Here is a 13727-nt window from a genome sequence, read left to right as displayed (position 1 = left end):
GAACAACCAGCAACCATTGATTGTAACATATATCAGAACAACCAACCACCATTGACTGTAACGTGTATACGTCAGGATACCTCTGTGTGACAGTCTATATAAGTAAGGACAAAGGTCAGTAACAGTCACTGGAGAATCGAAGATCTGTGTCCAAGAAGAGTGCATATTCTCGCCACCGCTGTTGGCGAGTAAGTTACAATGTATTGCCCTTGCGTGTCAAGGGAGTACTGTAAGCAGCTTAGCGACACCCCTTGTTTGTGGGTGTAAATGGCGGCTATTACAAGATATAGAAGCAAAACCTTTGTGCTACACACTGAGAATAATACCACAGGAATTTTATTCCAGTTGATGGTTATACCACAGTGTAATGTTTGGTTGAATTTGCAAAACATTTATAACCTAACTTCGTTTGTCGATTTTTATAGGTCGAATGAAATGTTTAATTGTTTGGTAATAATTCGACTTTGGTAAATAATTATTCTATGTACGGAGATATAGAAAATTGGTGTTTCAAATTAATCTCCTTTTCGTCAATTAAATAAATTCAGGTTAATTAACCATAAACAAAAGTAATTATAGCTAAAAGGGTGTTTCTTAAAGAAACATTTACCTGAAGGCGATATAAGGGTAACGCTATTTTACAGGGCATTATCATTTGCAGAAGCCCGAGGTATTTCATTAACTGCCCGACGAAAGAGGGCAGTTGAAAAAACCGAGGGCTTCTGCAAATGATAATGCCCTGAAAAATAGTGTTACCGTTATTATTGCTAGAATGGATAGATTTTGTTATCAAATAAAACAGATTCAATATAGGTTTTGAAACATATACTGCAATCAACACAACTGTCACTGACCAACTTTAAAAATATGGAAACGTCATAGAACAAAACAGATGACATCACTATTGGATGCGACGTGACCTAACAACGGGCGTGATAATGGCCTGTCGTCAAGCAATAGGAGGGCATTGTCAAGTTAAAGAGGCCCGCTCATTTTTGATAACATGCGGGCGGTTTAATGATAATTCTATCTATTTTAGCTATTATATTCTATAATGATACGCTTTTAACATTCAGTTTATACCATCGAGATGGCCGAAGTCCTCGAAAAGACGAAGTGATGCTGATATATGCAGGCGTTGTCTGAGCCCCGGATTGACTTCGAGATGACCCAAGTCCTCGAGATAGAGGAAGTGATGCTATTATGCACATGCTTTAAATCCATATCAGAATATATATAATGGATATATTTGGGTATCTACCTTCGCCTTTTTCGAATTCATCTACCCTCAGATATACCTTGAATACATGTTCTAACTGAAAGAATAGAAAAGCAAACAACCCAAGATCCGTGTTGAAAAAGGCTGTAGTTAAGTCCTATGGTAAATATTTGCCTATCCGATAACTAGCTCTGTGTGGACAACCGTATGTTTATCGGGGGCCCTGACAAAGCAAACGACATGTCAAGATAAAAATCAGATGACTTCTACAAATACTCCAATCAATTTGGCAAAACAGCTGACATGGGTTTAGGTGCGTGGACGGTATTATTGTTGTGGCATGTCTGTATACTTTCTTAAGCCACGATCAAACAACGGTGTATACTTTCTTCAGCCACCATCAAAAATGGGTGTACACTTTCTTTAGCCACCATCAAACATAGGTGTATACTTTTTTAAGCCACCATCAAACATAGGTGTATACTTTCTTCAGCCACCATCAAACATCGGTGTATACTTTCTTTAACCACCATCAAACATGGGTGTATACTTTCTTTAGCCACCATCAAACATAGGTGGATACTTACTTTAGCCACCATCAAACATAGGTGGATACTTTCTTTAGCCACCATCAAACATCGGTTTATACTTTCTTTAGCCACCATCAAACATAGGTGGATACTTTCTTTAGCCACCATCAAACATGGGTGGATACTTTCTTCAGCCACCATCAAACATGGGTGTATACTTTCTTAAGCCACCATCAAACATGGGTGTATACTTTCTTTAGCCACCATCAAACATAGGTGGATACTTACTTTAGCCACCATCAAACATGGGTGGATACTTTCTTTAGCCACCATCAAACATCGGTTTATACTTTCTTTAGCCACCATCAAACATAGGTGGATACTTTCTTTAGCCACCATCAAACATGGGTGGATACTTTCTTCAGCCACCATCAAACATGGGTGTATACTTTCTTAAGCCACCATCAAACATGGGTGTATACTTTCTTTAACCACCATCAAACATGGGTGTATACTTTCTTTAGCCACCATCAAACATGGGTGTATACTTTTTTAAGACACCAGCAAACATAGGTGTATACTTTCTTAAGCCACCATCAAACATGGTTGTATACTTTCTTTAACCACCATCAAACATGGGTGTATACTTTCTTTAGCCACCATCAAACATAGGTGTATACTTTCTTTAACCACCATCAAACATAGGTGGATACTTTCTTTAACCACCATCAAACATAGGTGTATACTTTCTTTAGCCACCATCAAACATAGGTGTATACTTTCTTTAGCCACCATCAAACATAGGTGGATACTTTCTTTAGCCACCATCAAACATCGGTGTATACTTTCTTCAGCCACCATCAAACATCGGTGTATACTTTCTTTAGCCACCATCAAACATCGGTGTATACTTTCTTTAACCTCCATCAAACATCGGTGTATACTTTCTTTAACCACCATCAAACATCGGTGTATACTTTCTTTAGCCACCATCAAACATCGGTGTATACTTTCTTTAGCCACCATCAAACATCGGTGTATACTTTCTTTAACCACCATCAAACATGGGTGTATACTTTCTTTAGCCACCATCAAACATCGGTGTATACTTTCTTTAGCCACCATCAAACATAGGTGTATACTTTCTTTAGCCACCATCAAACATAGGTGGGTACTTTCTTCAGCCACCATCAAACATAGGTGTATACTTTCTTTAGCCACCATCAAACATGGGTGGATACTTTCTTTAGCCACCATCAAACATAGGTGTATACTTTCTTTAGCCACCATCAAACATAGGTGGATACTTTCTTTAGCCACCATCAAACATAGGTGGATACTTTCTTTAGCCACCATCAAACATAGGTGTATACTTTCTTTAGCCACCATCAAACATCGGTGTATACTTTCTTTAACCACCATCAAACATGGGTGTATACTTTCTTTAGCCACCATCAAGCATCGGTGTATACTTTCTTTAACCACCATCAAACATGGGTGTATACTTTCTTTAGCCACCATCAAACATAGGTGTATACGTCCTGTTGCCCGGGAGTTTATTTATTATGATTGTTATGTCCCAACGTTGGAAGCTGACCCGTGTAGACGATCTCACTTGCATCATAAAGCAGTAACGAATTACAGCAAACATTAAACCTGTATACATGTGAAGATGAGTTGTCATGTTTAGTTTAAGTTTGTTTATCACAGAAGTAATGAATTAGCAACCATAGTTAAAACAAAAACGATGCTAGTTTTGGTTTGAATAATATATATGGTACAGGCAAAATAATTATTTGCATCCGACATCATTTTTGTCACTGATGCGTCAATATCGGAATTTCCCCCCACATATCAACCATTGAAACTTTTACTAAGCCCTTATCGAGGCTTCATAGTCTTCATAGTCGGGACTTAGGTAACAACCATGTTAAAGTGATCCAATCTCATTCGTTCCTTGTTATTTTCTGGTTGTGATTGACTTGAAAATGAGATAATTTTGTATGGTCTCCTTCCTTTGATATATTAATATAGGGTGTCAAGGAATAATTACCTTCCATATAATGAATACACACACGACACATATGTCATGTATGTCTTCTATTGCTTAAATTGTCAACATACAGGCAAACGAAGCCTTTATTTACTTGTACCAGAATGATAGCCAATATCTGGTTATCTTCACACTATTGTACGCAGTTGACTTTGCAGTAGCATGTCCCCGTGCAATGCCTACTTATCCGAAAAACATATCAGAAGCCCTTATTAGTTAGATGAAAGGGGAAATGACCAAATCAGTGTTATCAAGAGCGACAACATAATAAAACTTACAGACAGGAGATCTCAAGCCGATATTTATACACAAATATTGCTTGGCTGGTCGATGTGTCGGCAGATTTAGGAGATATGTATAGAGTATGAGCGTGTCAGACTGAAGAGCACGGAGTCGTTTATTACTTGAATAGTGTTTGCGTGTGTTGATATTTTCAGTCAATAACTGGTCTGAGAAGTTTAGGTTAAAAATCATAAACCAGAATTGCCCTAAGATGGCAGATGCATCGTTAAATAAACATGATAAAACTATGTAGCATTATTAGATATTATTTATTTTAAACAGATAGATAATTTATGTATGTGTATTACCTATATATTGTTATGTATCAAATGACACTTTAACTCTATTCATGGTTACACTGTGGCATTCCACATCTCATCCACATGAGCTAAATTAACAACAGTCGTTAATCCGATAGGAGAAAGAAGACAACCCTGCCATATCCCAAAAGTTAAATGTAGCGTGGAACGCGGGCATATCACAACACGTCTCCACTTCGTGGGGGTCGCTGTGTTTTCAATGGTAGATCGTATTGCGTCTGTGTGTGTCATTACAAACATGAAAGTGATGATAGCTTTTAAAATAGGGATCAGTTAAGCCAATAATTTGGAATGTTGAACAAATTTCACAGAGTTATCAAATTAATTAAATCTGGCGGCTGCTTTATACATCTTCACGTCGTTTAACGTGTTTACATTTAAATTACCTTTGTTTAGTCTGTGCTAGCTAGCACTCCAGTTATTTCATGCCTATTAACTCGTCAGAGTTTACTTTTCGATAACGAGGGCTGATAACAAAGACGTATAACAACCACACACAATTTAAAAGGTACCGAACTAACCATATCACAGAAAGTTTAACACAGATTCTATTTATCAATAAATAATTCTCAATGATAAAATTATCAAATAGTCAAACAGTTAGAATGCCATTCAAACAGTTAAATAATTATTGCGGACATGAATATACTGACTGTCCAGCAAATCTTAGAAGAATGGATGGATGTCACTTAGAGCGAATTGTCACAAGTGTGGGTAGGTGTGGGAGGGAGTGTTCCTATATGCTGCAGTCAGGTACATTATCGGCGAGTTAAACCATTAAACTATGACCATACAAATCAGTAGGCCACGATCCATGCGGACGGAGTCGGGTGGCACACAAACAGCCAGGTCCCACATCGTGACATCTCAATCCCCGTTCTAGTCGGTTAAGTGTGTATCGGCAAATGAATCTACATATGTGCATATATAAACTGTCGTACAATGACATGTATGTATGAATATTATGAACATAACCATCCACCCATGAAGATCCGGATTAGAATAGGTCTCCAGCAATCCATATTTGTCGTAAAAGGCGACTATGCTTGTCGTAAGAGGCCTATAACGGGATCGGGTGGTCAGGCTCGCTGACATGGTTGATGCATGTCATCGTATCCAAATTGCATAGATCGATATTCATCATATCAATCACTGGATTATCTTGTTTAGACTCGATTATTTACAGACCGCCGTCATATAGCTGGAACGTAGCTGAGTGCGGCGTTAAACAACAAACAATCAAACATAACCATCACATTTCGGCCTTTGTGCAGCTGTGAGCTTCTTCTTCTTCTACGGGTGGCATACATAATCTAAGTCCCTGAGCTTTCATGTTGTTCCTCAGATATGTCTTGATTATTTCTCAAGCCGGCGTTAAAGCCGACACTTGCGTTCAGTGTTCAGGGAAATCAAGGTTCCATGTATATTGGGCCCTCATGTGGGGGAAGGTTATTGCACTCTCCTCCGGTTCCTAACAGTCTCTGTCGCTGAACGCTCTGTGAGCACCCGCCTGTCACTTGGTTTTCGATTACCCGGCAATATGTGATCAGTTCTAGGCTTTATTCACAGGGGTCGATATCGATCTGGACAATCTATCATTGATGATTTATACAGAGTGCTTTGTCTGGGGCGCAGCGAGTCGTATTGTTTTAAGTAAAGTGATTTGTTAATGTCAAGGGATAAGGTATGTAGGGCAGGCTGTGCAGCTGCATAATCAACCACGATCTTGACGTAACGACGAATAGTGCCAGAGGAGCGTGAGACACCGAGGCCTCAAAACGTTAATTAAATGATTCTGAAATAATTTTATCGACATGAGAAACATGTTTTATCAAATTGTAATTGATAAAGAATTGTTTGAAAAAAAAGGATTAGATGTAAAGTGAGAGAGATGAGTATGGTTTTACGCCGCTTTTAGCAATATTCCAGCAATATCACGGCGGGGGACACCAGAAATGGGCTTCAAACATTGTACCCATGTCGGGAATCGAACCTTGGTCTTCAGTGTGACGAGCGAACGCTTTGACCACTAGGCTACCAGACCGCCCCTCTTAGATGTAAAGTGCATACATAACCAGATAGTAGTAATGATATCCTTCTTGTTCGTGAATACTATTGCATGTCTATAAAAGTAACCAGTCTAATGTAGTCTTTTAATATTAAGCATTGGCCATGAATACTTTGTCAACTAATACTAATAATATCCATGAATGATTTCTAATCGTGTCAATGAACACTGATCTTCCCTTCTTGCTCTGCAGTGGCCATTTCACGATTCCAACTGTGAGCATAAGTTTATGAATAGAGATGATACCAGGTGTGAGCGTATCCTGCCCCACCGATGGCATCCGTAATAAACACATGCAAAGGAAAGTCAAATGTTTACCTGAAAAAAATCCCACGGGACTTAATGGCACAAGTCAAAACAGGGAATTGCATCGGACATCATTGCATTTATCACTGATGCGTCACACTTGGAAATTACCACCACATCTACCATAAAACCTACCGAAAGCTTTTCTATTAAAAGCCTTGAACGCTGTAACCCTGATCAAACAACATTTAAGCAAGAGTTGTATGGCGCTCTTTGAAATCTTCGTAGAACGAAACCAGCTGTTGTTCAAAACTATATTCAAAAGAGATCGAAGATAAACACCAGGAAGATTTAAAACATGATGTATTCGTTGGTTATGGTCTATACAGTGACCCGTATGCGAGAGTGAACACAACACTCCTAAAAACAAACATGACACATCAATACGGGGATATTTTCTATGGCCGCCATGTGGTAACATATAACTGTAAACCCATTTTCCTAATCTACAGAATAAAACTGTGTTCACTGCAGAGTCTCATAACATCTAGATATTGACTGCGTCAACCTCAATGAAATCTGACCCGTGAAGATCCGGGGAAGAATAGGTCTTCAGCAACCCATGCTTGCCGTAAAAGGCGACTATGCTTCTCGTAAAAGGCGACTAACGGGATCGGGTGGTCAGACTCGCTGATTTGGTTGATGCATGTCATCAGTCCCAATTGCGTGGACCGATATTCATGATATTAATCACTGAATTGTCTGGTCCAGACTCGATTATTTACAGACCGCCGTCATAAAGCTGGAATATTGCTGAGTGCGGTGTTAAACAACAAACCAACCAACCAACCAACTCAATGAAATCTCGCTGAACTCTTGCAATAAGATTCTATTGTGTAGCATGTTTTATGGTTATGTGCGATTAACTTTATTTACCGTGACTACCAAATGTACAATGACATGTATCAAAGATGCATATTATATTTGTAATTTAACGAAACACATTCCATTCAATCCCTTTCCATACAGAGGATACACTCCACCAGCCTCATTAAATGCATGATATACCATCCAAGTGGGTCTGGTATTGCTAATAGTATAACATATAACGATATATGAACCATTGTCAACTGAAATGTGTGTATCCTCATTCAGCATTACACAAAATATAGCAGTCATACCTTTTAAACACTCACGAATATACATTGTCCATGGCCTTTTAACACCATGGAATAATGTACTAGTAATTTGATGCAAATGGAAATCAGCTTGATCCGACACGCACGTTACCCACACCTTTAAAGGAAGGCATAAACGTTGACAGCCAACATGACTCTCACTAATTTGTGAGATTCCAAACACAAAATTAAACACTGTAGACATTACACTCACCAAAGACAGGCATCCTCGGCTTGTCGGGATTCCCGTAGGTCACCTCTACACCTTCTGGAATTGTGTCAATGGCGTCTTGAGGTGCCATGGCTTCCTTTCTGAAACTTAGACGACTTTCTCTTCGTTCTCCAGTACTCATAGCACTCGTACTTTTCCTCAAACGGTAGACACTTTCACTCGCTAAAGGCCTACCGAGGCCTGGGTTCGAACCTGGCCTGTCTCCCGCTCTTGAAACTCCTCTTACATCCATATTCCCCGGGTTGCTCATTCGGGAAAGAGGGTGCTGGATTTCTGGCAGACTTACCCCAACCCCTACACCAACTCTCCCACTGAGCTGGGTGGCAGGGCGAGAAAATCCTACCTGTGACATTTCGACCACTTCAAGCACACTCAGTCAAGTTTTTCAATATTAATGTTCACTTGTAGAAATCCCTCTATTTTTCTTGTCCGCGATAGGAATGCTGTAGTGCTCGGTCTATCGAGGAGGAGTGGTGATACCATCGGGCTCGCTCTAACAACGGGTAGCCATTGGCAACGACTCCTGGGTTACCCGCTACTTGTGATTAATTCGCTAATGTATCGACGTTGAAGCCCGTATTTCCTCCCCCATAGGGTTTACAGAAATCCCGCTACGCTAAAGCGATCACCCATTTAGAGGATTTGGCCCCCGTGTAATCCACACGTCTTGTTTTGTTTAAATCTTGGCCTCTACCTACCGTGCAGCTAGCCGGCATGCGATAGCTAAACCTATCACACGAGATTTTATGTGGTTTGAGGACAGACTGACATTACTGTGTAGTATTTAACGCGCTTAGAATTAGTTATGAAGTGGTGTTCAACCATGATGCTTCAGCACGTGTCGGAAATATTTTATGATTTATAAATATTGAAACTAATATTAAAACAAGGTAGGTAAGATTACGATTGCAGCTATCAAGCGTTTGAATTGGAAAAAAATGTTGTTTAAGACTTTTTGTAATGTTTAAACATTTAACAAATCCACTGTTATAATTAAGGATTTTTGGTCTGTGGCTGTGATAGTAAATGCAGCGGAACTTTCTGATGAGCGGGTCCTATGACCGCGTTTAGTGCTGGGTATCGGGCGTCTCGACTCAATAAATGTAAGGTCAAGGGATGCCTTGTCTGGTTATCTCTAAACCTTATTACCATTGCCATGGAGGTTCTTCAAAAATGTGGTCAACTAAATACACACATATAGAACCTTGGACAGGGACGACAATAACATATTGATCATTTTCCCTTCGGAATATCCTCTTTCATTTCAAAATAATAAGATCGGGTTGTCAGGCTCGGGGTCTTGGTTGATGGCGTGCCAACGTATCCTGGCGTGATCAATCACTGGATCGTCTGGTGCAAACTCAACCACAGACACAGAGGCACCGAAATATCCGGAATTCGTGTCTATATTAGCATGAGGCATTTTAACATTTTGACGATACAATGTATTCTAAATGTGGCTATTCAGCTTAAAATATTACTTGTCACTCATGCATTAACCACGCAGTTGGTTTATTTGTTTGTTAGTTGAACGCCGCACTCAGCAATATTAAGCTATATGACGACGGCTCGTAAATAATCGAATCTGGACCAGACAATCCAGTGATTGCCATCATGAGCATCGATCCACGCAATTGGGATACGATGACATGCATCAACCAAGTCAGCAAGCCTGACCACCCGATCCTGTTAGTCGCCTTTTAAGGCAAGCATGGGTTGCCGAAGACCTATTCTACCCTGGATCTTCACGGGTCTTTAACCATGCAGTACGCATCCCTCAACACACAGATTGCCATGTATACCTTAACAAATGACAGCGATACACTCCCAGTCTATCACTGAAGTCACACCGTGTTACCTAGTCTATACATGCATGTAATAACTCAATCATATACAGGGTCGCACCACCGCGGTACATCCGTCAGACCATGTCGAACAACTACCAATAGCTGCCATTATGAGAGGACATAATCAGAGGTCTATAATATACACCAGGGTCTCGGTATGAACTACCAGAATGTACGACTATCTACGGCAGTTAACGGGACCGCCATTCCGACAGCCAGGCAATAGGTATGTGAGCGGATTATGTAGTGATTAGGTTACCTGATACTAACGTCAAGCCTACTGGTGAGCACTGGCTAGGTTGCTAGACATTATATTATCTATATTGTAACGGCTGACACTTGAAACGCAATTGACACTGGCATTGTGTGGAGCTGTGTTCTAGTTGGCAGGTGCAGGATTGTATTCATAGCAGACCAGTTCATGGAGGAAATGTACAAGGTGTTGATATTACTTATATTACTGTAGTTTTGTTCACATGCTGCGGATTAATAATAATAATAATAATAATAATAATAATAATAATAATAACTAACTTGCATAGCACCAGCTTCATACAACTGTTCATTTGCACTTACAGACATATGGGTGAGGGAGTAAATATAAACTCACTACCAAAAGAAATGCAAACCATAGAAACATATAGAGAAGTATGTACCAATTAATGACAAAACAATCAGTCATGTCTTACCACAGAGTGTCCTCATTCCTAGCTGCATGAGATTTCCAAACTTTACAGGCTAATCCTGCATGAAACAAATGGTGCATCTCTAGTCATGGATCTATTACATCACATGTGATGCCTTCACGAACGTTGGTCCACACAACCAATCTAATGTCTCTTCAAAATGAGTAATTCTTCATATTGTAACCAACATGTATGGTATTTGCATCTCTTTTGTCGGTGAGTATATTTACCTCAGTCAGTTTTTCAGTTATTTAAGATTGTTGTTGGCAAACCAGTGGTTGACAGCATGAGCCTGGATCCATAAGATCCAGCATAATATGCAGCTGCGAACTGTAAGCCATTGTGAAACCATTGTGTCTAGACCAGGCAAACCAGCGCGCTAAAGAGTTGGCATTGAACAATGCAACTGAGACACAGATGAGATGAGATGAGATGAGATGATTACACACAGTCAAGTCACAGTGCCTTAACAGATGGATCCATTTTAGCTGACAACTACGAGCATAGGATACTGAGGCCCAACAGTGAAACATATCACAAATGGTAGTTTTAACCCACAAACAGTACCTTTACTACATCAGTGCCGTAGCCAGCCAGGGGGGCAGGGAGGGCAGTTGCCTAGATTTTTTATAGAAAACAGTTTTATTTGAATCAAGTTTGGGACAAGTGATACTTGTACAAATATTTGCCCCCCCCCCCCCCCCATAAAAAAAAAATAACTATGGCCTTGTACATCAAGGCATCTTGTCTGAAGTCTGAACCAGAGGGGCTGTCAACATGAGCACCTATCCACACACTAGTTGTACAGAAACACACAATCAGTCATGGAACTGTTACAAGTGGCCTTCTTGACACAAGGATTCCAAATGGGAGGATCAAACTCAGGTGTTCCGTTGGCAACCGCTTGACCACTTAGCACCCTCAGCTGGCAAAACACCCTTGCTGAGTGAGTGCATAGAGCCAGCTCACAACTACATGGTTTATATAGTGTTTAAGGTCCACTTTGGACAGTAATTCAATGAAAATGAATATGCACATGTTCACGTGTGATGAGATGGATGTATAAAATAAATGTTTAGTAGATTATACCCTCCATAATCTACTCTGTGCACTTGAAACTGGGAATTCGAACAGGACACTTTTTGTTCATCCAAACTTCGCTTCCTGTACTGTTGATCATTGGAGCCTACTTATCCAATCCTGCACATGCAAACACAATTGTAATCAGTACAAACGCAGTAAGTTGATGGTTGTTTATTTGATTTCACTTACATTCACAACAGTAGTCATTGCACAAATGTAGTAGAGATAACCCATATGGAGCCAGGCATACATCTGGCTGCCATGACAATGGTACACAGACCTTGGGGCACATACAGCCATGATGGTACACAGACCCTGGGGCACATACAGCCATCATGGTACACAGACCCTGGGGCACATAAAGCCATGACGATGACACACAGAGCCTGGGGCACATACAGCCATGATGATGACACACAGACCTTGGGGCACATACAGCCATGATGATGCAAGTAGACCCTGAGGCACATACAGCCATGATGATGCAAGTAGACCCTGGGGCACATACAGCCATGATGATACAAGTAGACCCTGAGGCACATACAGACATGATGATGCAAGTAGACCCTGGGGCACATACAGCCATGATGATGCAAGTAGACCCTGGGGCACATACAGACATGATGATGCAAGTAGACCCTGAGGCACATACAGCCATGATGATGACACACAGACCCTGGGGCACATACAGACATGATGATGGTACACAGACCCTGGGGCACATACAGCCATGACGATGACACACAGATCCTGGGGCACATACAGCCATGATGATGACACACAGACCTTGGGGCACATACAGCCATGATGATACAAGCAGACCCTGGGGCACATACAGCCATGATGATGCAAGTAGACCCTGGGGCACACACAGACATGATGATGCAAGTAGACCCTGAGGCACATACAGCCATGATGATGACACACAGACCTTGGGGCACATACAGACATGATGATGGTACACAGACCCTGGGGTACATACAGCCATGATGATGCAAACAGACCTTGGGGCACATACAGACATGATGATGCAAGTAGACCCTGGGGCACATACAGCCATGATGATACAAGCAGACCCTGGGGCACATACAGCCATGATGATGCAAACAGACCTTGGGGCACATACAGACATGATGATGCAAGTAGACCCTGGGGCACATACAGCCATGATGATACAAGCAGACCCTGGGGCACATACAGCCATGATGATGGTACACAGACCCTGGGGTACATACAGCCATGATGATGGTACACAGATCCTGAGGCACATACAGCCATGACGATGACACACAGACCCTGGGGCACATACAGCCATGATGATGACACACAGACCTGGGGCACATACAGCCATGATGATGACACAAAGACCCTGGGACACATACAGCCATGATGATGACACACAGACCTTGGGGCACATACAGCCATGATGATGACACACAGACCTGGGGCACATACAGCCATGATGATGACACAAAGACCCTGGGACACATACAGCCATGATGATGACACACAGACCTTGGGGCACATACAGCCATGATGATGGTACACAGACCCTGGGGCACATACAGCCATGATGATGATACATGCAGACCCTGGGGCACATACAGACATGACGATGGTACACAGACCCTGGGGCACATACAGCCATGATGATGGTACACAGACCTTGGGGCACATACAGACATGACGATGGTACACAGACCCTGGGGCACATACAGACATGATGATACAAGCAGACCCTGGGGCACATACAGACATGATGATACATACAGATCCTGGGGCACATACAGCCATGATAATACATAAAGAACATGGGGCACATACAGCCATGATGATGGTCCACAGACCCTGGGGCACATACAGCCATGACGATGGTACACAGACCCTGGGGCACATACAGCCATGACGATGACACACAGACCCTGGGGCACATACAGCTATGACGATGGTCCACAGACCCTGGGGCACATACAGCCATGACAA

The 13727-nt window shown here is 41.4% G+C and overlaps 1 protein-coding gene and 1 pseudogene across 1 annotated transcript in view; both read right to left on the bottom strand.

Moving 5' to 3' along the window:
* The window catches only part of LOC139468942 (EF-hand calcium-binding domain-containing protein 6-like), a 30184-nt gene extending 21704 nt beyond the window's left edge, over positions 1 to 8480 (bottom strand). The window contains exon 1 of the mRNA XM_071251082.1: positions 8111 to 8480. Coding sequence (XP_071107183.1) covers positions 8111 to 8480 — 370 coding nt within the window. The remainder of the gene's footprint in view (positions 1 to 8110) is intronic.
* A 3439-nt stretch (positions 8481 to 11919) lies between these two features.
* Positions 11920 to 13131, bottom strand: LOC139467897 (neurogenic locus notch homolog protein 4-like; annotated as a pseudogene).
* Positions 13132 to 13727: the final 596 nt, after the last annotated feature.

Source organism: Haliotis cracherodii, unplaced genomic scaffold (genome assembly GCF_022045235.1).
Source record: "Haliotis cracherodii isolate W230 unplaced genomic scaffold, xgHalCrac1.p SCAF_2, whole genome shotgun sequence".
Taxonomy (NCBI): Eukaryota; Metazoa; Mollusca; class Gastropoda; order Lepetellida; family Haliotidae; genus Haliotis; species Haliotis cracherodii.
Note: the sequence above shows the minus strand (reverse complement) of the source record. Positions and strands in the feature narration are given on the sequence as shown.